This window comes from Cavia porcellus, unplaced genomic scaffold, assembly GCF_034190915.1.
Source record: "Cavia porcellus strain 051 isolate PalLab524CR breed Dunkin Hartley unplaced genomic scaffold, mCavPor4.1 scaffold_29, whole genome shotgun sequence".
Lineage (NCBI taxonomy): Eukaryota > Metazoa > Chordata > Mammalia > Rodentia > Caviidae > Cavia > Cavia porcellus.
In genome coordinates, this window is record NW_026947512.1 from 45,622,137 (window position 1) to 45,647,354 (window position 25,218).

Below are 25,218 nucleotides of genomic sequence, written 5' to 3' on the forward strand. Positions count from 1 at the left end.
CAGCTTTCATTGCTTGCTTGCTTTCTGTCTGTCTTTCTTTCCGTGTGTCTGTCTTTCTGTCTTTCTGTGTCTTTCTTTCTTTCCTTCCTTCTTTCCTTCCTGTACCAGGTATCAAACTCAAGACGCTGAACTTGCCAGGCAGGTGCTGTGCCGCTGAGCTAACTCCTGGCCCCCTTTCATTGCTTGCTTTCTTTGCAGGGCTGGGCATGAGCTAGATGGGGCCGTGCTTGCTAGGTGAGCCTGGTACCGATGGAGCTTCCTCCTGAGCACATCCAAGGCGGTTTTTACATTTCCTCCCTCACTGAAAGAGGGGCAGATGGAGTCCTTTTACTGCTGTGTTACTTTGTCCATTTTCTTTTCACATGCTGCATTTGTTCCTGACATGTGTGTTGATCTCAGTGACTGGGCGAGGGCTCTTCCCTACCCACTGGGACTTTCCCGGCCTCTCCTGGAGTGATCTCATTCCTCTGTCAGTTCTCAGCTCAATGCATTAAATTCTCATGAAATTCTCATAATGTGTGCTCCTTTTATTGTTTTGCGATAGCTCCTGGTATTGGGGGACTCACAGATATTTCTGGCAGACCAGTGGCAACAGCTTTAGAGGTCACCAGGAGCTGCAGGCAGACCCTCAGGTTGATGGAGGGGAGGTTCCAAGTTAAACACTGGAAACACCACATCTGTTATTTCTAGCCTTGCCTTTACATGGTGTGTTAATGTCACCGTGTCTCAATTATTTCATCCCTTACATGGAGAGATGAGAAAGCCAAGGGTATGTATGCCGAGGGGAGATTTATTGTTGGACATGGTGCCTGTGAGCTCCCTGTTTTTTTTTGGTGGTGCTAGGAATTGAACCCGGGGCCTTGTGCATGCAAGGTAGTGACTACATCCCCAGCCCTCCCTGTTATTTTAACAGTGCATTTACTTCGTGTTTTTTAATGTACAGATTTGTTATATTTGGTGTTCATAACAGTCCTATGACATAAACAAACAGGTTTTTTTTTTTAAATTTCTATACAGTGATGCCTTGGTTCATGAACTTAATATGTTCCATGATTCTGGTTGCAAACTCAGTTGGAAGAGAACTGAATCAAATTCAGTGGATAGGTTCAGTGTCGATCTTCAGGGATATATGATTTAGTTCTCTTCCAGTTCGGTTTGTGACCAGAATCGTGGAGAGAATTGAGTTCATGAACTGAGGTACCACTGTATTTACTGAGTTTGTATACTGTCAGTTTTGAAAAGAATTTTGAAATGGTATAAAATAGGATAAAACCATTGAAATCAGAACAGTCGGCAGAAAAAATCCAAGAGCTGGCACTTGTTAGAGTATTCTATGTACCAAGAATAATTCCAAGGGCTCTTAAATGTGTGAACTCATCTTTCCAACTGGAATCCAAGGTTAGATTTGAAATCCAATGTGTTAAATGCCCCAAAACTCAAAACTTTTTGAATGTAATATGTTGCATAAATTCCACACCTAACTTTATGAGAATTAGTTGTAATCACAGTATAAGTGCACTAAAAATAATATATAAAATCATTTCCAGGCTGGGTGTATCATGTGTTTATGAAACATAAATGAAATTTTGTGTTTAGACTGGAGTCCTAGCCCCAGGATTTTTCATTGCATATATAAAAATTCCAAGATTTAGAACAAAGTCCTGAAATCCCAATCACTTCCAGTCCTAAGCATCTCAGGTTAGGGTGGTGCAACCTGTATTGTCATTGCTGTGTCTGCAGAAGGGAAGCTGAAGCCTTGAGAGTCACATGGGGGAGCACACATTTACCGCTGTCCTAGAATCACTCACTGTGATTAGGAGGGTGCGGTGCATGTTAGCAGTACAGGTTGCCATCAGTAGTCCAAGTTATTGTCACTGGAGTCGTTCAGGAGCTGTGATCATCCTGTTTTACAGATGAGCAAAGTGAGCCCCCAGATGGATATGATCTGAGTAAGGTTTCGAGGCTGACACGTCATGAGCTGAACGCAGGTCTGTGTCTTCTGTGGTTTTCACTACCTTGTGCAGCGTCCTTCTTAACGTGAACCACATGTGTCTTTCAGAACCTGGCAGTGGGGGCCGGAGCTGTTGGATCTTTGCAGCTGACCTACATCTCAAAGGTAACACTGACCTGGTGTTCTGGAAATCCTTGTTCTCTCAGTAGCTAAATGAGCAAGTGAGTGGCACATCCTTGGGGTGTTAGCATCAGGGGACACTCTGTGGCCTTGCAGTGCTCCCTCCCCAACCCCCACCGCCGGATGGGTGAGTGCAGATTAGGGTGAGGAGCCCTCTGGTGTTGGTCAGCTCTCTGTCCCTGCACCAAATACCTGAGATCATCGACTTCCATAGGGAAAGGTTTACTTTGCTCAGTTTCAGGGGTTTCTGCCCATGAAGGGATGGCCTGGTTGCTCTTGGACCCTGTGGTGGGCCAGCATATTATCATGGTGGAAGTAGATGGCAGAACGAAGCCACTTACCTTGTAGCTGGGAATCCAAAACAGAGGAGGAGAGAGAGGCTGAGGACACCCACGATGCCGTCCGAGGTACCTCCCAGCCACCTTCCACTGCACCTATCTCCTGAAGGCTGTGCCACTCCCAGTAGTCCCACACGGGGCACCGTGCCTTTGACAGGTCTATGGGGGATATTGGGACTGGAAGTGTTTGGGATTTCAGGACTTTGTTCTAAATTTTGGTAGTGTATGGTGTTCTCTAACAAAGGGAATGGTAGATGTAGATTGTAATCAACCTGGGAGTAGGACTGAGATGTTGCAAACATTTTTCTAACTGGGACAAAAAGGAACACAAATCCAGAAGCTGTAAAGGGTTCTCCCAGAGTTCAACTGCAGCATTTCAGGGTTGTGGCAGCCACTTGGATAGGATGCCCTCCGAGGAAAGACTGAGAAAGCTCAGGGAATAGCTGCTCCGTACATGCCTGGATCCAATTCAGCAGCCAGATAGCTGCTGGCAGAGAGTTTGGCCAGCAGTGGATGGGCCCTGCCCTGGTCCGGATTGCAGTGGGGGCAGAGCAGCCCCTCTTCTTTGCCAGAATTTGGGATGGGGGCTGCGTCCACAGTAACTGCTGAATTCAGCAACTTTTAGCAGCCCACCACTGGTGCTCAGCGATGCAGCAGTGATAAAAAGCCTAGGGATTGAGAACCTCCCCAGAAAGAGGAACGCTTTGTACAGAGAGGAGAGTCAGGTGGCGCCCAGCCAGCACTGCAGCTCAGGAAGGGCTGCTCTCCCCACGCAGCCTCCCTGCAGGCCTCCTGGGGGCCGCTGTGTCCTTGCTCACCTTCTCCTGCCCTCTGGGCCCCCTGGAGGGGTCATGGAGCTGAGCGGCCCCTCTCCATCTGGTAACACACTTCAGGGACCATGTGTTCCTCCTCCTCTCCGGAGGGGCCCAGCTGCAGGAGGAGTGGCCAGGCCACCTGAGCCTGTGGGCTCCAGGCAGAGCTGGCAGCTACAGCCCGCAAAGGCAGAAGACAGTGGGCAGTGCAGAGTGCAGGAGACAGAGAAGTCATGGCCTAGGGGAAGAGGGAAGGGCGCAGAGGCCCCCCTGCTAGCGCAGCTGCAGGCAATTTGTGCATGCCTTGTGGTAAGAATGTGGCTGCCTCCCCAGGCCAGGCCAGGCCAGCTCAGCCCAAGGCCTGGGCTTGCCTTCCTGTCCTGTCCTCTTTGCACTCTGTGAGCTCATTTCTCCAGAAAGCAGGGAACAGACAGCCTGTAAAAAAATCAAAGCTGAAACTCTCCTGTTTGAGAGGGTTTGGAAAGACTTTTGGGGGGAGGGAAGGGTGAATATAATCTCCTGCTGAATCATGATTTATAAATGCGGCTCAGATGAGGGCTTTCAGTATTTTCTGCCGTGGAGGCTGCCTCCTTTAGAAAAGATGACCTGACTTTCAGCCCTTGCTGGGATGGGCCTGCGGGCCTGTGTGGGCCTTTTGCAATATCCACAGCTGCTACTGGTTCAGGTTACATCGAGTCCAGATCCTTTAACTCCTGCTGACCCAGTGCCAAAAGGCAGGGGTTTTCCCAGCAAAGCGTTCAGCTCTGGTGCTGGGTCCCAAGTCAGCCATTCTGGTTGTCTGGTTGTCGCTGTCTGTGTCCTTCTGGCTCCTTTTCCCCACTTTGCTCTTCCTGGGCTTGACCCCAAGGTCTTCACATTGAGCTACATTCTCAGCCCCTTTTCTGTTTATTTGGAATTACTAAATTGCCCGGGCTGGGCTCTAACTTTTAATTCTCCTGCCTCAGCCTCAGTGTAAGGATTACAGGTTTGCACCGCTCGCCTGGCTCAGGATGTTGCTTGTTACTCCACATCTTCCCTCCCAGGGGAGGTGAGTAGCCACGGTGCCACACAGCCTTTCGGTTGGGCTGCTGTGGGTGTCTGCAGAGGGTCAGTGGTGAGAAGAGGGAGACCAGCATGTAGTTTTCCAGAGAAGCAAACTGGAGATGCCCACACCCAGTCCGATGTCACTTGGGATGGTCACTGCAGCAAAACCTCTTCCTGGCCAGCCATGGAATAAAGTCAAGGCTGGTGATCGGGTACCACCTGCCTGCCCTCCTTCCTTGCCTCCCGGCCCCCTTCTTCCATTCTCACCATCTGCTGCATTTATTAGTTAGTGGTCCTGGGTTGGAACCCAAGGCCTTCACACTGAGCTGCATACCCAGTTCTTTTAATTTTTTAAAGGTTTTGACACAGAGTTTTGCTAAGTTGACCAGGCTGGGCTTGAAATTGTGGTCCTCCTGGCTCAGCCTCCCAGAGTGTTGGGAGGAAAGGCATGCGCCCCCACACTTGGCTTATTCCCCTGCTCTGCCTGAGTACAGGGGCAAGGTGACCCCAGACCCTGGGGCAGAGCCCTGCGGTGCTGTGAGACCTTCTGTCAGAGGAGCCCCAGCTCTACTGCTGGCCTAGGGCCAGCGGGTGGGGCTGACCCCAGCCCAGCTTAATACTGATGAGCTGCTGCCTCTGTGGTCAGCATTCCATCTGATAACAGCAGTTCCTGCGTCTGCTGAACAGTGCAGCAGCTTTGCCCGCACCGCTGGCTGGGTGAGCCTTGCCTGCCCCCCTCATCACATCCCCAGCTGTCTGTTTCTGTCGGTGTGTTGCCAGCCAACCGTGTGCAGCGCCTCTGCTGTGGCTGCCTGGGGTGTGGACTGCTCGTGCCTGGGGCCCTCATTTGAGTCACACTGCCAGGTGTCTTTACCCATTGGCAGCTGCACCGCCATGCGTGGGTCCTCTGCTGGGCCCTGTCTGAGGACACTGTAACCACCTGCACAGTCACCCGTGGGTTGTAAGTGGGGAGTGGAGATCACACCACCCACTGTGGTGAGCAGGGCTTCGGGGAGAGGCCACAGCCGTATCTCCATACAAAATGAGAAGTAATCCCCCATTCAGCCCTTCTCTGTGGGGCACAGCAACAGGTAGATGGAGTTTCATTTTCTTCTCTTGCTGTTGAGAAGGAGACAAGTGTTTCCACTGGGGAGCTGGTCAAAGGATGTTGATGGACAGAACCCTTGTTACAGAGCCAGTCAGGGCTGAGTGAGAGCTGACCCTGTTAGTTTGGCAATGAGTCCTTTACCAAATTATCCTTCTGTGATAAATTCAAGAGGCGTTGAGGCACGTTATAGATGTGCATGTGTGCACCCGAGTGTATCTCCTGACTGAAAGCTCGGAAACAGAATAAGAAGCACAAAAGCCCCTCACGCTCTACCGATGATAAGCACATGGTCTGCGCTTTTACTGGCCAAGAAGCTGTAGGCAGAGCAAACCATTTCTAAGCTGGGTAGGGGGAGCACATCAGCCAGCCACACTCTCTAATCAGGGATAAATGGGGATTTCTTAGAAAAGGATGATTTTCTTAGTAAGCCAAAAAGCATCTTCCAGTGCCCAGATTTTCAATGCCATTTGAAAGCTGGATGAGAAGGGGAGACCACGAGATCGGTGGGTGCCGGGGGCCAGGGTGGCCAGAGCAGCTCTGCGGTGATCAGTGTTATGCAGAAGCCAAGGGCAGGATAAGCAGAGGGTGGGTTATGGCCAGGAGGATGTCCTGGAGCACGGGTGCTGAAGGGAAGCCCAAGAAACAAGTCACAACACATTGGCCTGCCAGACCAAGCACCATCAAGGTGTCCACTGTGGTTCCTACTGATGCCCCAGAAAAGCAGACATGTGGAACCAGGACTGTGATGGTGGGAGCCAGCATCTTGCCTTGTGCAGACATGATGGAATTTGTGTAGTCTGAATCTGAACTCAGGATCTGTGGGCTTGCGTTTGCTTACATCATGTTTTCTAGAACTTTCTAAGGCTGGATAGGCTCCGCCTCATATCACAGGAAACATTAAGCAATCTTCCTTATGAAGCAGAACGGCTTGGACACATAAATGTTCACCCACTGCCACATTCTGCCATGTGACGTCCTCTGCCACCCCAGGACTCTTCCTCTCTGACAAAAGGAAACGAACTACATCTAATTGTTCAGCTGTAGAATACTTGAGAGAGTGCTTTTTAGTCTAGACTGATGCGGTGGGGAGCAGAGCATGTGGTTTATCCTGTTTCTAGGCAATCTTCAGCATGCACACAAGAACTCCTGTGAACTAAGCTGTCCACTACAAATAATTTTCAAATGTAATGAAAATATTTTGCACGCTTAATGAAAACTAGCCAAGTTGATTTAATGTGACATCTTGTATGCATTTGGTTAAATACTTGTCAGTAAGGCTGATACAAAAACGTTATAGAAACATTTAGTTAAATATTTGTTAACATCAGATATGCCCCCCTCTGTTCTGTATGTTCTTTCAAGTCTCACACAGTTTTGCTCATAGACTGTCAGCATTTTGTCCACAGTTCCAGGGGTGGCCCTGCTGTATTCTTGTGTGGAGTGGGTTTGTAACAGAAATGCATTATCAGAAGCCGTGACCCATCCCTCCAGGCATGGTCAGATTCTTCAGGGCAGGGTGAGTAAGTGCCTTAGCTGCAGATTCACATCAGCCCTGGAAGAACATGGTATCATCACTTCACCCTTATGGGATAAAACATGAAATGGAGGTCACGCAGCTGGGATACCTATGGATTGAGATGGTCCCCACAGGCCAGGCTGTACTGTCCTTTTGATCTTTTATAGCTAACTCTGTTCTTGTTTGAGTCATTGGGCAGTGTTAATTTTGGTTAAGGAACCTGAGCATGGAAGAACTTAGGATCAGGAGCAAGAACCTAGGTAGCCTGATGAGGTGGTCGTTATTAGACCCCAATAATAGTGAGCTATGAAGAGACTTTCATTTTGCTTTGTTTTGTGTTTGTACTGGGAATTGAACTCAGGGCCTTGGCACTGTACTATATCCCCAGCCTTTTAAAATTTTTTAAATTTTGGGACAGGGTCTTACAAAGTTGACCAGGCTGGGCGTGAACTCGCTGTCCTGGCCCCAGCTTCCTAAAGTGCTAGGGTTACAGGTGTGCACCTCTACACCTGACAAAGAAACATTGATTTTGGCTGGGAAGGGGATTAAGGAATAGTATCCAGGGGAGGATGATGACAGAGTGTGGATAGGTCCCGTGGGCAGGTGGCTGTTCCTTGGCCTCCCAGGTGGGGTGACAGAGAGCTCTTCCTGAAATCTAGCCCATTCAAGGACAGCCGCAGAGTCCACGTGCACACAGAACAGAGTAAGAGTTGTTTGAACTGAATGATGAGGGCTCCTGTGTGCAGAGTCTCGGGAATGCACGTGCAAGAGGGAAGACTGCAAACTAGGGTAAGCTAGAGCCAGGAAGGGAGCTCTGCCGCAGGCCCCTACCTGAAGTACCTAGGCAGCTCTCCGAATCATCGGCCCTTTTCTGGGCAGGTGAAGGGCTCATTTGATGGTCAGAGTAGCTCTCAAGGGAGCTGCACAGAGTCCAAATGCATCCAGTGGCCGCTGTATCCTCTATCTCAGTGTGAGGCGGGGATTTTGTTAGGGATGGGTGCACAAAAGGCTCCAGGGACAGAGTGGGAAGGCTGCTTCTTAGCCGAGGCAAAAGTGTAGGATTCTCGATTGTTAGTCCTTAAAATATAAAAACACAAGTAATCAGTATGTGTGTGTGTTTGATGTACTGGTGATGTATGAAAACTTCCACAGTGAGTTTTTAACACCAGTGTATACACATTCATGTTCTCTTTCTTTATTTCTTGTTCAATATAGGTGAGCGTCGCTACTCCAAAGCAGAAACCAAAAACTCCATTTTGCTTTGGTAAGTACGGGACTGGCATGGGCTTCATGTGTACTCAGGTAGCAGCTTCCTCTTTCGAAGAGAGGAAGTCCTGTGATCACGTGTGTGGGCCGCGGAGGCGTAGGTCATGTGTCACATGATAGCACCTCCCCTAGTGTTGCAGCAAAGAGTCTTCTAGCATAAGGGCCACTAGTGTTTGTGTGTTTTTGATGCTGCAGGGTGGGTGCAAAAAAAATCTATAGAAGTTTCTGGGACCCTCGTTTTAGAAGTGAGGACTGGCCATTGTGGTGGTGCGTGCCCATAATCCCAGCACTGTGAGAGGCTGAAGCAAGAGTATTGCAAGTTAAGTCCAGCCTGGGCAACTTAGCCTTAGTGAGATCCTGTCTCAAAGTGAAAAATGAAAGGGGCTAGAGATGGAGTGCAGTGTGAAGGTCCTGGGTTCAGTCTCCACTCCTGCAAAGCTAATTGAGTGAAAGTTGGACACTAGGAGAGGGGATGTGGGGTCAGGGAGGGGACGTGGAACGGAAGGAATGGCTGGCAGTGTGCTTCAGTGTTGCTGGATGGGGGTGACAGGAAGTGGAGCTGCTCACCTGATGGTTAGCAAATGTGGTGCATTTGGCAGTGGGTCGGCGTTGGAGCTCACTGGGTCCTTGGAGCTGTGCTCAGCCCTGGTAGTCTCTGTGTCAGGAGAGTGAGGCTGCCCCTCTGCTGTGTTGGGGGAGCACCTTCAGCACTTCCTGCAGCTCAATACCTGTTTGTTGAATAAATGAATGAACTAATGGATTTGGTGTCTACCCTTCTCTTTTAAGTCCAACACTTCAGGCTCATGCTTGTAGAACCCCCTTGCGCTCTCCTTTCTTGGCCTTGGGTTGGTTCAGGCTTCTTTGGTGCTCTTCTCCCATTTCTTTCAAATACTGCTAAGCTTCAAACTGATTCTCAGATTTTGTGATCAGCAGATGTAAACATACTCATAATTGTAATAAGCCCAGAAGTAAACTGTTGACTGAATGGAATACTCAGAGCAAAGGACCCATTGCAGACAAGGGCAGGATCATAGATTTGGTCTCAGACCAGCTCTGTTCCACTTCCCAGCCACCAGCAAGGCTTGTAACCCAGACGAATGGGCCAGTGAAAATCAAAGCCCTGGGTCCACCAGGACCTGTGTGTCATCGCAACTGTAAATCTGTTAGCTTTGCTGGGAGGTGGTAGACACCAAATCCAATCTTGAGGCCTGCAGAGAAACCTTAGTTTTAACACTGGGAGAAAGCATGTGCAGTCATGTGATGTGCTGCTTCTCAAATGGCCATGCAGAGGGCAGCATTCTAGGGGGGCTCCAGAGCCCCCCATCCGTCTGCCGCCCCAGACACTGCAGCACTGTGGGCTCTCATTGTGTCGCATGTTTTCTGACATGAGGATTTCTCGCTCCTCTTGTCTTTACAGTTATCAATGCCCTGTCACAGAGGTATTTTCTTCAAGCCAATGACCAGAAGGACCTGAAGGACTGGGTTGAAGCCCTGAACCATGCCAGCAAGATCACTGTACGTGTGTGCTTTCTTTCCCTTCCCACAATGGCCTGCCTGGGGCGGGGAAGTGTGAATGGTGGCGGGGCCTTTCCCAGCGCCCTGTCCAGGCTTGGTTCCTTCAGCCTCTCTTCTCTTTGGCTGATCACCCACAGGTCACCCAAGAGCTTGAGTTTGATGCAGCTCAAGGGGAAGTGTCTGGGGCATCCCCCTTGAGCCTCCTGGGAGGGGCTTTCTGTGGTCGTGGCTGGGGTGATCGGGAATGCTGATGGCTGGGAGAGCAGAGTGAGCCAGCAGCACCAAGCAGGGAGGTCAGAGTGCTCTCCTGGCTGAGGAATGTTCCCCTGACTTTAAAAGTAGGGAGGACCAGGCCAGGCCATCCCCAGTCTCAAAGCCTCGTGGAACTAGTTCATGGACTGTCCTGAGTTTTCACATTTTCCTTGATTGGCTAATGAAAAATTGTTTTCCTCTTCCTTAGAAATACAGAAAAAGAGAAGAGTGAAAAGGAAGGAAAGGGAAAGTTACCCCAGTCAGCTTTCCATCACTGTGGAGGAAAAAACCCGAATAATCAACTTTTAAGGAGGAAGGTTGACTTGGGTTTATGGTTTCAGAGGTCTAGTCCGTGGGTGATTGGCCTGTCGTGTTGGGCCTGTGGCAAGGCACATGTTGTGGCAGGCGTAGTGGTGGAGAGCTATTTACCTCACGGCAGCTGGGAAGCAAAGAGCAACGGGATGGGGAAGGACCCGACATTCCTTTCCAGGGCACTCCCCTGTGACCTGATCTCCACCCGCTGCAGCGCACTTCCCAGAGGTTCCGTCCTGCCCCAGCACCACCACAGGCTGGTGGCCAGATCTGTAGCACGTGGCCTTTGGGGGACACTTGCCAACCATCGCACGAGGTCTACTTTTAGGGGAGAAAACCTAATAAGCTTTTTAACTAGCAAGTCAGGTAGACTCTTGACTTACAAACCATGGCTGCTTTGCTGGAAGTCTGAGGTTGTCTGTTGCCCAGTCAGACATGCTTACATTTGCTAGCTTGCGGTCATGCCGGGGTCCCAGGGCAGGGTGAGAGTGCTGTGAGTAAACTGATTGGCTGAAATCCTTACGTCTCTCTAACATCGGTGTTGCTGGAGCTGACCAGAGTGCAGTGTCGTCAGGTCAGCGGGTTAGCAGGTCAGTGTCTCATTCAGATAAACCGTGGCAAACCTGGGAGGAGAGAGTGAGCCGGGCGGGGAAGGGGAGGGGAGCGGCTCCTGTGACTCACACGCACTGGTGCTGACCTGTGTGCAGGGCTCTGCAGTGCTGAGTCAGTGAGTGTTTTCTTCTCTCTTGTTGGGAGGTCTTCACCCTTTTGCATCTTCTAGGATTTGAGATTTCTTTCAGTGTCTAATATTTGTCTCTTTTTTGTGCATGTGGGTAGGGCACTGGGATGGAACCCAGGCCCATGTGCATACTGGGCAAGTGGTCTGCCCTGGACCTGCACCCTAGCCTTTTTAAAGTCATATTTGGAGACATAGTCTCAGCCTGGCCTCAAACTTGTGATCCTCCTGCCTCGGCCTCCCATGTAGCTGGAATTAGAGATGAGCACCATACACCTAGCTAGTTTCCTTCTGGGTTTCAGCCTCTTTTTCCTAGTAACCTGGGCGGGCGGGACGGCCTGCAAAGTGACAGCAAGTGGGTTCTCCCTCCTCCCTCCTTGCCTCTCTGCTGTTGTGGTTTTTCTGGTGCGGGGCTTCTGGCCGGGGCCGCGTGCGTGCTAAGCATGCGCCGTGCCTCTGTACATCTGCAGCACACCCAGGCCGTTTATATGAAAGCCTTTGGTTTGGTGCCAGGCACTGAACTCAGCTGTGGAGCTGCACCCCAAGCACTTGCCTCCCATCCTGCCTCACTGCCTGGCTTTTGCTGCCTCTTCTCCAGCTTCACGGAGCAGCAGCTGTAGGGTGTAGGCGTGGGAGGGGACCTGCTGAGCCCCGAGGTTGGAAGAGGAGTTGTGAGTCACCTCGTCTCCAGGATCTCTTTGCTTCCCTACTTGCTTTCCGTGTCCCGGATTCCGTATCCACAGATTTAACCCACTGTGGATTGAAAGCATTAGAAACAATTGCCTCCCTGGAACATAGACATTTTTCTTGCCCTTCATCCATAAATAATACAGTACAACAGCTGTTTGCCTGGCACTTGCATTGTACCAGGTACAGTAAGCCGCAGAAAGACACGGAGTGTGTGGGAGGTGTGTGCGGTTCCGGGCAGCTCCTCCTCTGCGTGACACACAGGGAATTGCAGGTGTTGGTGCCCCCGAGTGTCTGGGAACAGCCCTCCTCCGCGGATGCTGAAGGTGTCTGTGGACCCCTCCTCACCCCCTCCCGCCACAGGGCCTGTGCGACAGCAGGAGCAGGGCAGGCAGTGCTTTCTCCTGGTCTTTGCGCGTCCCACAAAGGTTTCCCTCCTTCCCTCCCCCCTCCCTCTCTCTCTCCCTCTTTCTTCCTTCTCCTCGTCTCCCTTCTTCTCTTCTCTCCATCCATGCTTCCCTTCTCCTCCCTCCTTTCTTTCCTTCTCCTTTTCCCTTTTGGACCCTGGAGGCTGAATTTGGGCCCTTTGCCCTGAGCTGCACAAAGCCCAGCCCTTTTTGAGATAGGGTATTGCTAGGCTTCCCAGTTGAGCTTGAACTTCTCACCTTCGTCCTGGGCCTCCTGGGAGGCCTCCGCCTCCTCGGCCCCTGGAGTGACAGCCCTGGACTGCCAGGCCTCCTTCCCCCTCTTTCTGCAGTGTCCTTTAGTGTGTCTTTCCCTGCAGAGGCTGGGACGAGGTTGACGGTCTGGGGTTGTGACACCACATGATAAAGCGCATGTGTAAGACTCCATTTACAAAGCGAGGTGTGTTGGAGGTGTAGAGGTGAAGAAGGGGCAGGCCATGTGATGAGCTGCCACACGTGACGTGTCGCTCTTAGGACAGGGTGTTGTGCAGCCTCTTTAGCAAGCACATGGACCTCAGAGCGTTGCTGGGGATAGCAGGATAGCAACTGCTCGAACTGGGGTTCTAATCCAGGTCCCCTGACTCCCGGGAAGTTTATAGTTTATGAACATCTTAAACAGCTGTAAAATGTTAGATCACACATGACTTTTACGTGTGTGGCTTTATTTTAGCCCTGTAAAAACCTTATGTAGAAAAGGGAAGAGTTATTATCCCTGTTCACTTAAGCGGGGAGATAGAAAGACCCAGAGATGAATGTGCTTGCCTGAGGGCACAGAGTCAGGACACATCCAGTTTTTCTGCCCACAGAGTGCTCTTTGTTTTTTAAAAACTGTATTTTTATGAGTGTGTATTAATTTTATAAAATACTGGATTTCCGTATTGAGAGAGAGCCTTGCTAAGTTACCAGTTGGGTCTGAGCTTGGGACTTTCCTGCCTCAGCCTCATGCGTTGAATCCAGCCCCGTTCCTTGCTGTAACACTCCTCTTTCCCTTCCTCCCTTCCTCTTGTCTGAAAGGTTCCCGTCTGCTTTTACGTCGCTGTCTTTTGCTTCCTCATACAGCCTACCTCAGTCTACTCGAGTGCTTTGACTGGCTGAATTTGATTGATGCTCAGCACGTTGTGACGTGAGGACTTTGTACTCACTGTTTGTTTGGTACTTGGTGTGCGTGCTGGCACTTTAGGGCTATTCATTCTTGCTACTTGGCCTGGATCCTGCAGCCAGTTGATGATGGGTCCCAGGCATCACTATATTAAGGAAAACATGCAATACTTGTCTTTCTGACTTGGATTACAAGTGTTCAGCCTCAATACGACGATGTCTAGTTCCACCTATTTTTCTGCAAACGACATGATCGCACTCTTCTTCACAGCTGAATAGTGCTCCTTGTGTATGTGTACCCTGTGTTCTGTATCCGTTCGTCTGTGAGGGTGAACCCAGGCTGGTTCCATGTGTTGGCTGTTGGGAACTGTGCGTGTGCGGGCACCCGTGGCCTTCCGTGTCTGTCCTTTGGTTCTGTGCTGACAGTGGTATGGCTGGGTCATATGCAAGTTATATTCTTAGTGTTTCGAGGCGCCTCTAGACTGATTTGCATAGTGACTGTGCTAATGTACATTCTGACTCACAGCTCAAAGGTTCACTTTTCTCCCATTCTGGCCTGTGTTTGCATTCTTCATGCGGTCGCCCTTCTGAGCAGGCTGAAATGGGACCCCAGTGCAGCCTTGGTTTGCCCTGTTTTGCTGATCACTGTAATTGATGGACTTTTTTTTTCATGCAATTATTGGCCATTTTTTAGTACTTAGTTGGGAAAGTGTCTGTCAGGTTCGTTTCCCCCTTTTTTGATTGGGCTACTTGGTGGTCTTTTGGGGTTTTGGTTTTTGATGTTAAGGATTTTAAGTTCCTTATATATTTTCTAGATATTAACTCCCTGTTGGATAAGTAGCTGGTTATATTGCTCTTCTTTACATAAACTGCTTTCTCTCTCTGTTGGTTATTTCTCTTGCAGTGAAGAAACTGTTTAATTTGATATAGTCCCATTTGTTGCATTGTGGTATTTCCTGAGCTATTGGAGCCCTATTCAGGAAATCTTTGCTCTGTGCCTATGACTTTACGTGTTTCCCTTATGTTTTCTTCTAGCAGTTTCAAAATTTAAGGTCTTATACCTGGTTTTGATCCATTTTGAGTTGATTTTTGGGTAGGATGAGAAAGTAGTTTCAGTCTTTTACATATGGATATTCAATTTTTCCTGCACCATTTGTTAATGAGACTGTTTTTCTGTAACATGATTTTGGCTCTTTTGTTAAGAGTCAGATGGCTGTAGTTGTGCATGTTTCTTTCTGTGTCCTCTATTGTGCGTCATGCTGTTTTGTTACTATGGCTTTATAGTATAATCTGAAAGTGGGTATTGTTGTGCCTCCCACCTTGCTGTTCTTGCTCACAAGTACCTTGGTTACTCTGCATCTTTTTTGTTTCCATGAGTTTTAGTGTTGTTTTTTTCTAGTTCTGTGAAGAATGTTATTCGAATTTTGATGGAGATTGTGTTAAATGTGTAGATTACTTTTAATAATGTGGCCATTTTAACAGTGTGAATTCTCCTATCCATGAACATGAGAGCTCTTTGTGTCTCTAATGTCTTCAGTTTCTTTCTTTAGAAAAAACCTTATTTTTAATCTGTGTAGCTCAGGTGAGGCTGATTTTAAATCTTTGGATGTGGAAAGACCTTGTACAAGCTGAGTATTCCGTATTTGAAATGCTTGGGACCAAAGTGTTTTGATTTCAGGTTTTATGGAGTTTGGGAATATTTGCATGTAACTGTACATAATGAGAAACCTTATTCAGGACAGGCCCTGACTGTAAACAGAAATTCACTAGTCTTTTATTTACACCCGTGTATATGCTCTAGTGGTAATTTTACACCACATTTTTAGTGTGCCTGTGTTTTCCCTGCGGCCCTGTCCCACAGCCGGGTACCACGTGCTCCCCCCACCCCTGCCCATGCTGGGAACCGTTGAACCCAGGGTCTCACACATGCTCGGGCTCCACCCTCAGCCTCTCCATGGCAGTTTTATCCGTTCTCCTTGCCTAGGGGTCTTTCTCTCATCTCTGCATTCCTGCCGTTTCACCGTCTGCTCCTCTGGAGACCCCTGCTGACCTCCCCATTTATACTAGACCCCGTGATGCACCTGCCACAGCTCCCACTGACTTTCCCGTGGAAGGCCTCGCCTTTTGTAGATTCTTGAGTTGGTTATACTGCTCTGTATGTTGGCCAGGGTAGGGGTGTCAGTCTCACCTGCTAGTGTATAAGTGCCTTGAGGACAGCACTTTTGTCTGTTTTGTTCGATGTTTTATCTTGCCTTCTGATCAGGAAAAGGCTAGTTCATAGTATAGATACTCAGTAAATTTGTGGATCCAGTGTGGTGTGTGTGGTGTGCCTGTGTATGTGTGTGTGCATGCAGAGGCATTGGTGACTGAGTTCCTCATATTTAAATATGGATTGATGGGAGGGCTGGTGTATTAGCTACATTCTTGTCACAGACAAAATGCCCAATGCTTGCAACTTAAAGGAAGAGAGGTTTATTTTGGCTCATGGTTCCAGTGGATTCAGTCCTTGGTTGGCAGAATTCAAGGCAGAAATGGCATGGCAAAACAGCATGCCAGAGTAAAGCTGTTCGCTGCATGACAGCCAGGAAGCAGAAAGAGGAGGGGAGCTGGGACAGGAGCACACCTTGTCAATTCATGAAGTCGTGCCTCTAGTGACTTACCCCTTCTGACTGTTAGGTCTTCTGTTGGTGTGAGAGAGAAGAGAAAAAGTCTTTACTGAGGCCACAGGAGAGTTGCTAAACAAAAGCAGGCACCCTCTGGAAGCTTCAGGAAAGAACGGTGGACTTTATTTGGAATTTGATAGGGGGCTTAGCTAAAGGGGTGGACGGAGTGACGGAACGACGTTTGGACTGATGGTTGAAGGAGAATGTGCACATGTACGAAAAGCGGCCGTTTGACTATGGGTTTGTGAGAAGAACACAAGGGGCGCTGTCTAGCGCCAAAGGAAGGCGGTTTCCAGGAAAAACCTGTCACTGGCCGGGGTCCACCTCCACATGCAATGCTTGTGGTGGTAGTGGTGGTGGGGGTTTAGATGTAATCCGTAATGGCGGGGGAGGAGAGAGCATTTGTACTGTAGTGTGGGACATTAGCTCTTCTTCCCATCCCCATCCTGCCTTTGGGTCCCTGCTTTCCCTAAACCTTCTGGGTTGACTGTACTACCATTCCTCCTAGGTACCCAAAGCTGGGGGCCTGCCCCTGACTACTGAAGTTCTTAAGAGCATAACAGCCACCCCAGCCCTGGAGAAGAAGCCACAGGTGGCCTACAAGACAGAGATCATCGGAGGGGTGGTGGTGCACACACCCATCAGTCAGGTGCTGGGGCCTTGCTGGACTGTGGGGGACAGGGTGGGTACAGAGTGCGGTGGTGTGCGGTGATGTGCACAGTCTGTACCGAGAAAGAGGTAGAAGGGAGTTGGGGGGGGGCTGGACAAGAATGAGCGCCCAGAGAAACACAGTTGAAACCACGTGGCCAGTAGGCGTTGGCGACAGCCCAGGAGAGGACTCGGGGAGCGAGGCCCAGGTGAGAAAGGAGGCTGGGAACAGGCCTGCGGCCGCCTCCTGTCCCTTCCCGGTTCCCTTCTGGCTTGTGTTTGCTGTTTTTCTCTTTCACCTGAGTCTGCCCAGCTTCCTCGAGTCTTGCAGTTATACCTGGGTACTCTCTTGTTTTGAAACTTGGAATTTGGTGAGAAGATTTTGTTCTGGTGTTCACGGTTTGGTTGATAGTGTACAAGCTGGAACTTGTTGGTGCCCATTGCCTCGTGACTCCATTCAAGAGCAGTCAGTCGTCTCCCTTCTTTTCTTGCTTTCTCTCCCTCTTTCCCTCCTCCTTCTTTCCCTTCTTCCTCTCCTCCTTTCCCCCTTCCTTCCTTCCTTCCTTCCCAGGGCCTCGCCCATGCTAGACAGTTACCTTACCACTGAACTACACTCCTAGCCTTTTAAAATTTTATTTAAACAGGGTCTTGATGAATTGCCCAGGCTGGCCTTGAACCTGTGATCTTCCCTCCTCACCCTGCTGAGTAGCTGGGACCAGATCTTTGCAGATCTTCAGAGATCTGGCCAGAGGGCAGGGAGGGAATGTGGCTATAGAGATGGGGTGGCCCAGGTGCTAATTCTGATGTTTCCTTGTAGAATGGTGGCGATGGGCTGGAAGGGAGTGAGCCAGGGTCCCACGCCATCCTGCGGAGGTCTCAGAGTTACATCCCCACGTCAGGCTGCCGTGCTTCCACTGGGCCCCCCCTCATCAAGAGTGGCTACTGCGTGAAGCAAGGGAATGTGGTGAGTGTCCACGTGGGCTTGGCCAGGTTCTGGTGACTTCGGTGGGTGTGGACACAGCATGGGGGAGACCACAAAAGGAGGAGCTACTTCCTCCGTGCTGGCCACGGAGTAAACCATGAGATGTGGAGAGCAGTCACGGGGCCCACATGGCAGAAGCCTGGGGTCTGCAGGATGTGGGAGCCCGGCTTCCACGGGGCCTGGGGCGGGGCGCTTTATGTGGGAGCCTTCTCTGCGGTGGGGGAACCTCTCCCTAACATTCAGCTCTTTAATTTTTCATGTCAGCGCAAGAGCTGGAAACGTCGCTTCTTTGCACTCGATGACTTTACCATCTGCTACTTCAAGTGTGAGCAGGTTAGTGCTGAGCTTGGGGCCTTTCTAGGGGTTGTAGAAGATACAGGGTACGCATCAGGCCACACCGAAGGTGACGGCACTGTCTTCTGTCCGTCTGCGTGTGCCTCCACTACTCCTGTGCTCTGTCTGTGGTGAGCAGCTGGCTGATCAGAGCCTCAGAGCATTTTCTTCTTGGACTTTTCACTCTTAATGATTACTTTCAGGCTCAGTTGCTTATCCACCTGTATTGTAATCCAAGTATTGAGTATTGTGATCCAAGTATTGTTATCCCTTTTTCAGTCTTCCTCACAATCCAGAAAGTTACATTTACAATCCTTTTTTTTTTTGGTACCAGGGATCGAACTTGTGACCTTGCACTTGCCAGTCAGGCGCTTGTGCCACTGAGCTAAATCCCCAGCCCTTATATTTACAATCCCATTGAGACATTACTGGAATCCCAGCAAGTTAATTCCAATCTACCACCTCCAGTGCAACCCACAGTGAGAACAAAGACACCAAGACATATTCAAAGTTGAGGACTGCCAAGGGGTCCTAAATCCATCCAAGTGAGGATTGTAGCCCAAGGCCTTGATCCTAGGCCTCTCCCAGAATTTATTATCTTGTGAAGAAGGGGGTGGCTCAAGGATGAGTGACAGTGAGGAAAGCCAGAGCTGGTCAGCCAGGTAGGGAGAAAAGTATCTTTGCAAAATGCAGGGAGAATGACACACAGAAGGGTCAATCTGCATAATTTAATTAAGGCAGGATTTGAATTGTTTTTGGAAGCTGCTGCTTCAGTTTCTGATATGTAAATTCCTGTGCCCTGGAGGCTCATAGCTTCTTGATTCTGAGGCTCGTACCCAGTTGACATTCTTGGAGCTGCCTGGCTCTGCCATCTTGCTGTGCCCACATCTTTTACAGAGGGCACCACGTGAGGAAGCAGGAGAGGGTCAGGAAGGCCCCAGAGATTACACATCAGTACTTCAGATGGCCTTATTTGCATTGCTTAGAGCCAATTGAAGAATAAAAAGTACCATAGTCAGCTCTGTACATACCAGAATATGGAAATAAGACTCGACTTACGTAATGCTAAGCAGTTGTTCTGCATTCAAGGAGAGGTGCTCATGTAGACTTCTACAAACCTGGGCTTCACCAAGCGCTGTTAAGAGGGGCTGTGGGTAGCAGGTTGGTCTGTGGGTCATTTGAGCCCATTCACTCCCTGTCCATTTGTCCCACCAGGACCGAGAACCACTGCGCACCATATTTCTCAAGGATGTTCTCAAGACCCATGAGTGTCTGGTCAAGTCTGGGTAATTATCTCTGCATTTTCTTTTCTCATCAGAATCTCCATTTGTCTGCTTACATTTTCATGACTGACACATTCTCCAGAAGGGAACAGGAACTTAAGTGTCACATGGCTGCCTCTCTGCCTCCAACCCAACTTAGGGGTGAGGTCACACCGAGCAGACTTATCGTCTTCCTGTTACCTTACTCTTGCCCCTCAGCAGATGAGCTTTTAGGACAGTTTTCATTATTTTAAATAAGCAATGAAGAGGGTGGAGCTCGGGTGTTAGAATTAGTCCATAGGAGGAGGTGCCCTGCCTCGGTCATAGGTTAAGCATTTCCTGCCAGTTCACTGCTTCTGTTGCCTCTTGCATGAACTTCTTTGCCTTTTCTCTCCCCCTTTTGACCTTGCTGTCTCATTAGCACAGGGTGGTTGCAACTTATCTGTGCTATCACCACTGGGCAGGAAGGGGAAGTATTTTTCATGTGTTCCTCTTTCCACTAGGAAATGGTTGCCTTCCACTGTGGTGCATAGGATGGTGCGATGGAACTTGGCTGGGGAATAGGTCATAGTGAATCCCCAATTCCAATGATGCTGCAGTTAAACTTTATAGACCCTGAGGGGATTTGGGCTTGACCAGGTCTTTGGAGATCCTTCATTGTCCCTAGCCTAGAACCTCAGTGCAGACATGAGACCTCCTGACCTGTTGTGGTAGAGCTCAATCCTAACAGTACTTTGAACTTGCTCTAAGTCTTGCATTCTTCCAGAGTCACACTAAACTCTGGATAAAAGATGTCAGTGAGTTGAAAGTAGCTGGGAAACAATCCCTAAGACTCCGCAGCTTCCAGGCCTTTTAGACTGTGTGGCCTCCCTGGACCCTTGTCAGGGAGGTTCAGGACATCTGGGTAATCAGCAAACATTTGCTCAGTTAAATTGAATTGATGGGGAGGTGACGTGAAGCCTGGGAAGTAGAGATGAAAGGGGTGGGGATTTCCTACCTGCTTTTTGTTCAGTTGCTTGGTGGTTGATCACATGGTCATGAGTAATACGCATGAATGGTCTAAAAGATCAAAACATCTAGCCAAAAAGAAGTATTCTGAGCAGCATTAATAAGTTGGTGAGATCTGTTTCTAGTGACACATATCATACCAAAAGTCTTTGTGCCTGTCAGAGTTAATTTCTTGTTGCCGAGACACAATACCCAACACCCTCAGGATAAAGGAGGAGATTATTTTGGCTCTCAGTGTGCAGAGGTTTCAGTCTGTAGTCCGGTGTCTCCAGGCAGGGTGGCACATGGCAGGGGAGAAGCTGCTATGGCACCCCTGGTGGAGGCAGAGAGTGAGAAAGGAGTAAGGAGAGATGATCCCTTCCAGGCCTCGCCCAGTGGCCCACTTCTTCTGAGCAAACCACACTTGCTCTCGGAAGGTCAGCTCTGAGCCCACAGAGTACTGACCCGCTGATGAGTACCACACTCCCAGGGTCCAGTCGTCTTCCCAAAGCCCCACCTCTGAGCACATGAGGCTTTGGGGAACATCTGGATTTAAACCACAACAGTACCTGATAGTTGATTTCTGTGATGAACATCCCAATACAAGAACATCCCAAACTTATACTTGAGTTTAGAAAGGCCCACAGTATCTTTAAAACATGACCCGGCACCTCTTTCCTGAGGACAGCTTCCTTTCAACTCTGTCTCTCTGACTGATCCCAGTCTTTAGCCTCATTCTCTTCCTATGTCCAGTGCCCAGGTCGCCGGCTGGACCCCTGACATTACCTCCAAAGTTTTTATTCATGAGTCTGACCCTGCTTGTGATTGTTCCTTTCTTGAAATGACTTGCAGCACCGCTCATGACCCAGCACGAGATTGTAGTCTCGCCTCCTTGGGTTCTTTCTAGGGTGGCAGTGACCTTATGTGTTCCCCACATGTTCCCTGCAGTGACTGGATATACACAGCAGGCATTTAGCACTGTAAACCATTTTGGCCGGTCTGAGGTTCATCCCTGAATGCTGGCTACATCTGTCTTGTCCTCCTCTTCATAGAAGTTGGAATTTCTCTTCCAGACCTCACATTCAGTTCAGAGTAGCCTCTTCTAACCTGTCTCTCTTTAGCTCCTTGTCTCCTAGCCCAGAACAGTGAGGCCAGCTGCAGGGCCTGAGGGAGGTAGATGGGTTGTCACCTGCTTGGAGATGGGTTTCGGGAAGGGAGGGCTAGCACCCTTTGGAGAGGCGGATGGTGCTGGAATCACATGAAGCTTAGACCCTGGAACAGCCCTGTGTTCAGATCTGCAGCACCGTGGACACATGCATGTCATTTAACCTCCCCTGGCCTGGGTCTCCTCATCCATAAGTGCAGAGAGTTTTCCAGCACCCTACAAGGTGGTTGTGGGGATTGGATGAAAGCATATTCAAAAAAGCATTCAAACCAGTGCATTACACCCCACCCTAAACATCTTTGCTCCCGAGAAGCAGGAAGGAAGGAGAGAAAGGAAACTGTAGGGGCAGTAGTGGACACCAGGCAGGAGGATCCAGAGGGGAAGGCAGTTTTATTGTGTTAGAAGTGGGCCGGTGATGGTGGGGGTGGTAGACTGAGCTGGAAGAAGCCTGGACGTGTTGTGGGTTTTTAGGTATGGGCTGCAGGAAGAATGGCTTGGACACCCCCATCCTCTTTTATGGTAGAGGCCACACCAGTGCCTACACTTAGTGCCACTGAGTTCCCCAGGATACCCGTCAGCATGTCCAGTAACTGTTTTCCTTTTTCTCTGTCTAGTGATCTCTTAATGAGGGACAACCTGTTTGAAATAATAACCAGCTCCAGGACCTTCTACGTGCAGGTAAAATGCTCACCCTGCGACAACATTTTCTGTGCGAATGGTGGACCTAACAGGCTTCTCCCTTTCCCCTGCTTTATCTTTCCCTTTGCTTGAAGTTGTGAGATGGTAAATGTAGCCCCCAAGAGTCAGTGTGAGTCCCATTTTATTCTAAACAGGATGTTTGCCGAAAGCTTCCCAAGCATAAAAGAGCAAGGCTGAGCCACTGTACTGGAGAATGTGTTTGCTCTCAGCCACTGGGCTCCAGCTAAGCAGAGAAAAGGAGAACTGGTCAGCGATTTCACTTCTGCTTGGGAGGTATTTATAAGTCCGTCTGTGTGTGGACATCTCTGTGTGCGGAAGGACAGAAGCACAGAGGGCCCTGTGCTGTGCCAGGTGCAGGGCCAGCTGCACAGAGAAAGCCATTGTGCGAGCTCTGAGGTTCACTTATCGGGACTATCTCCCTCCACCCACAGCTCTGGATCACACCCAGCGCTGTGAGTCAGAGGAGCCAGGGACTCCAGGCAGGGCGTGGCCACCTAGGGCCAAGTCCGCAGCCCATCCTGGCTGGCAGTCCTAGCAGTGCATTGCTTCCCAGCAGCATGAGGATGCAGGGTCTCTGGCACCGAAACTCCTGCAGAGTGCTTGAGTAGGGGCTTCCCAACTGCAGCTTCTGGGGATTCCCAGCCCTCTCTCTTCCTTGCTCTCTGGAACCCTGCCTTCCATAGGGAGTTAAGCCTTCTTCCCCGTTCTGGGGCAGCAGCTCCTCCTCTCCACCACCCTCTGCCTGAGCCCAGCAGGTGTGCTGGGCAGCTTGGGCACCTGCAGGCCATGCTCATTCCAACTCACAGTGGCTCTTGTCAGAGATGGCCAAGGGCAGGTGCAGGGCAGCCGGGACCATGGCAGGAAGCTACTTATTCACGGGCACCACTGCTGCTTGGGGTCAAGGTGGAACCTAGAGATGCAACAAAGAGTTGCTGTTGTTGCAGTGGATAGATATTTGTAGAGTATCTCAGAGTGTGGGGATGCAGGCTAAACAGAAGCAATCCTGAGCCCCGTAGACTCGGGCCAACCAGCAAGTCCAAACCACTCCTTAGGGTGCAGTCAGAAGTGCCAGGTCAGTGAGGCCCAGTTGCAAGGTGTTGCAACTGCTGTTCAGTGAGGGCGTGGCCTTGAGCTCTGCTGGACAAAGAGTAAACGTTGCCATGTGCAGACTGAAGCACATGTAGGCAGTCAGGGCACCCTCGGGTGAAATGCAGCATATGACAGACTGATGCAAGAGTGGGACCCTTCATGGAGATGGAGAGAGGGGAGAACAGGGTGGGAAATGGGAATAAACATGACTAAGGCGTGATGGCTACATGTGCCCATCCCTAAGATGGTTGTAATTATTATCACACAAAAAAGAAATTCAGGGGCATACATTTTCCTCGAAGTATGAGCATCTCTAAAATGTGACTTTCTAATTTCTGATATGGACATAAAATTCTGCATTGATGACAGATTAACATCTGTATCTGAGAACAGAATGGAATCCAAGTTTATTGCAAGTATAAAACAAGCTCCCCCAAAGTGGTGGAGAATTACAAAACAAAAGCAAAGCTAGGCCCAGGGTTGCCTGCCTATAATTCAGTATTGTGGGAGGCTGAGGCAGGAAAATCACAAGTTTGAGCCCAGCCTGGCAACTCAGGGACCTATGTATGGGACCTTCTGTCAAAATAAAATCATACAAAAGGGATGTGAGTGTAGCTCTGTGAGAAAGCTGTGGATTCAGTCCCCGGTACTGGAAAAAACCTCACAAAATCCCCATGAAACTGTGCAATCAGTGTAGCTGATATTACAGAGAGGACTTCTTAGGAGGAGGAATGTTCCCTGCCAGGGCGCATCTCAGCAGAGTCAGGACAGTGGTCCGGGCAATAGAGAGCAGGCATGACCAGGCCTGGAGACGAGGGTGCCAGGCAGCACTGTGGGACCGCAGCTCTGTGCACCGTGTCAGAGAGCTGTGGCTCCATCCGAGAGCCAGCGGACTCGGCATTCAGTGGGGGAGCAGCTAGCCAGGCTTCCTGCCAAAGGCGGCACGTGGATTTGGGCGTTATTTAACTTTCCCATCCTTGTCTTCGAGATGAGAAGCTCCACCCCAGCCTTCCATGGTGCTCTGGCTGTTGACTGCTGGCCCCGGCAATGTGGAGGGCAAAGGAGCAAAGGCCAAGTGGCTGGGCAGGCTGGTGTAAGGTGCAGGCCAGGGATGAAGGGAGCTGAACTTGCGTGGACAGATGTGGAATTACCAAGGGGATCCCTTTCCAGGACTTGAGAATCACCTGGGGGAAGAGAGAGAGGTGAGACAAAGCTTGAGCTGGGGTGTTTAGCCTGAGCCTTGTGAGCAGGGGGCTGCTGAGAGCGAAGAGGAGTCCTGAATTGTCAGTGCCTGTGGAATGACATCCAAAGGGACAAGCCCAGCTGACCACTGGCTGGATGATGCTTGATGCATGAGTGACTGAGTGAATGCCTATTCTGTAGTGAGCTGCTGGCTAAGAGCTTGGGAGAGGATGTGCAGTGGGAGATACAGTGATTTGGGAAGCCAGACAATTAACCCCAAAAATGTGCAAAAGACATTGCATTACCTGCATGAGTGTAAGCACACTTTCTGGAAGTCTCTCCTCACCTCCATCCTCCTTTCCCTCCTGGTATAAAAAACCTCTAACATCACTCTGAATAAATAAACATGTGATCAGATCAGTTGATAGCACCTAAGTTAAAGTCAGTGAGAAGAAAGAAGAGATTATAGATTGATTTTAAAAAGGATTGAGGAATATACAGATGGAAAACTATATATATAAAAGAACCTCATTTCAGTGGCGTAAGTGCCTGCTGGCAAGCATGAGGTCATGAGTTCGATCCCCAGTACCGCCAAAAAAAAAAGCATTAACTCAATGCAAATAGCATCTGTAAACTCAGGAAGCTACATTTTATGGAAAATCACTATATTCCTATAAAATAGCAAGAGTAGTATTTTTAATGTTTTCTGTAAATCTCTGATTGCTGCATAATAGAAGACAACAGGGTTTTCATGTCTGCCTCTGTGTTGTTTCTGTGGTCATCTGTTGTTTGGATTGAAGGACATGAAAATATGACCTCAGACAAATATGTATTTGAAAAAAATATTTTAATGTTTTTATAGTTAATTATGGATATTCTTCAATTCTGTATCAAAACTCGGCAAATAGTAATTTCTTAATGTTTAGGTG

At 49.5% G+C, this 25,218-nt stretch overlaps 1 protein-coding gene across 3 annotated transcripts in view; it reads left to right on the forward strand.

Moving 5' to 3' along the window:
* Plekha2 (pleckstrin homology domain containing A2) overlaps positions 1–25,218 on the forward strand; it is a 65,136-nt gene that overhangs the window by 31,457 nt on the left and 8,461 nt on the right. For all 3 annotated transcript variants that reach the window (XM_063240288.1, XM_063240287.1, XM_003462868.5), the window contains exons 3-10: positions 2,060–2,116; positions 8,165–8,213; positions 9,633–9,730; positions 16,451–16,591; positions 17,408–17,554; positions 17,837–17,905; positions 19,121–19,191; positions 21,934–21,997. In XM_063240288.1, coding sequence (XP_063096358.1) covers positions 2,060–2,116; positions 8,165–8,213; positions 9,633–9,730; positions 16,451–16,591; positions 17,408–17,554; positions 17,837–17,905; positions 19,121–19,191; positions 21,934–21,997 — 696 coding nt within the window. The remainder of the gene's footprint in view (positions 1–2,059; positions 2,117–8,164; positions 8,214–9,632; positions 9,731–16,450; positions 16,592–17,407; positions 17,555–17,836; positions 17,906–19,120; positions 19,192–21,933; positions 21,998–25,218) is intronic.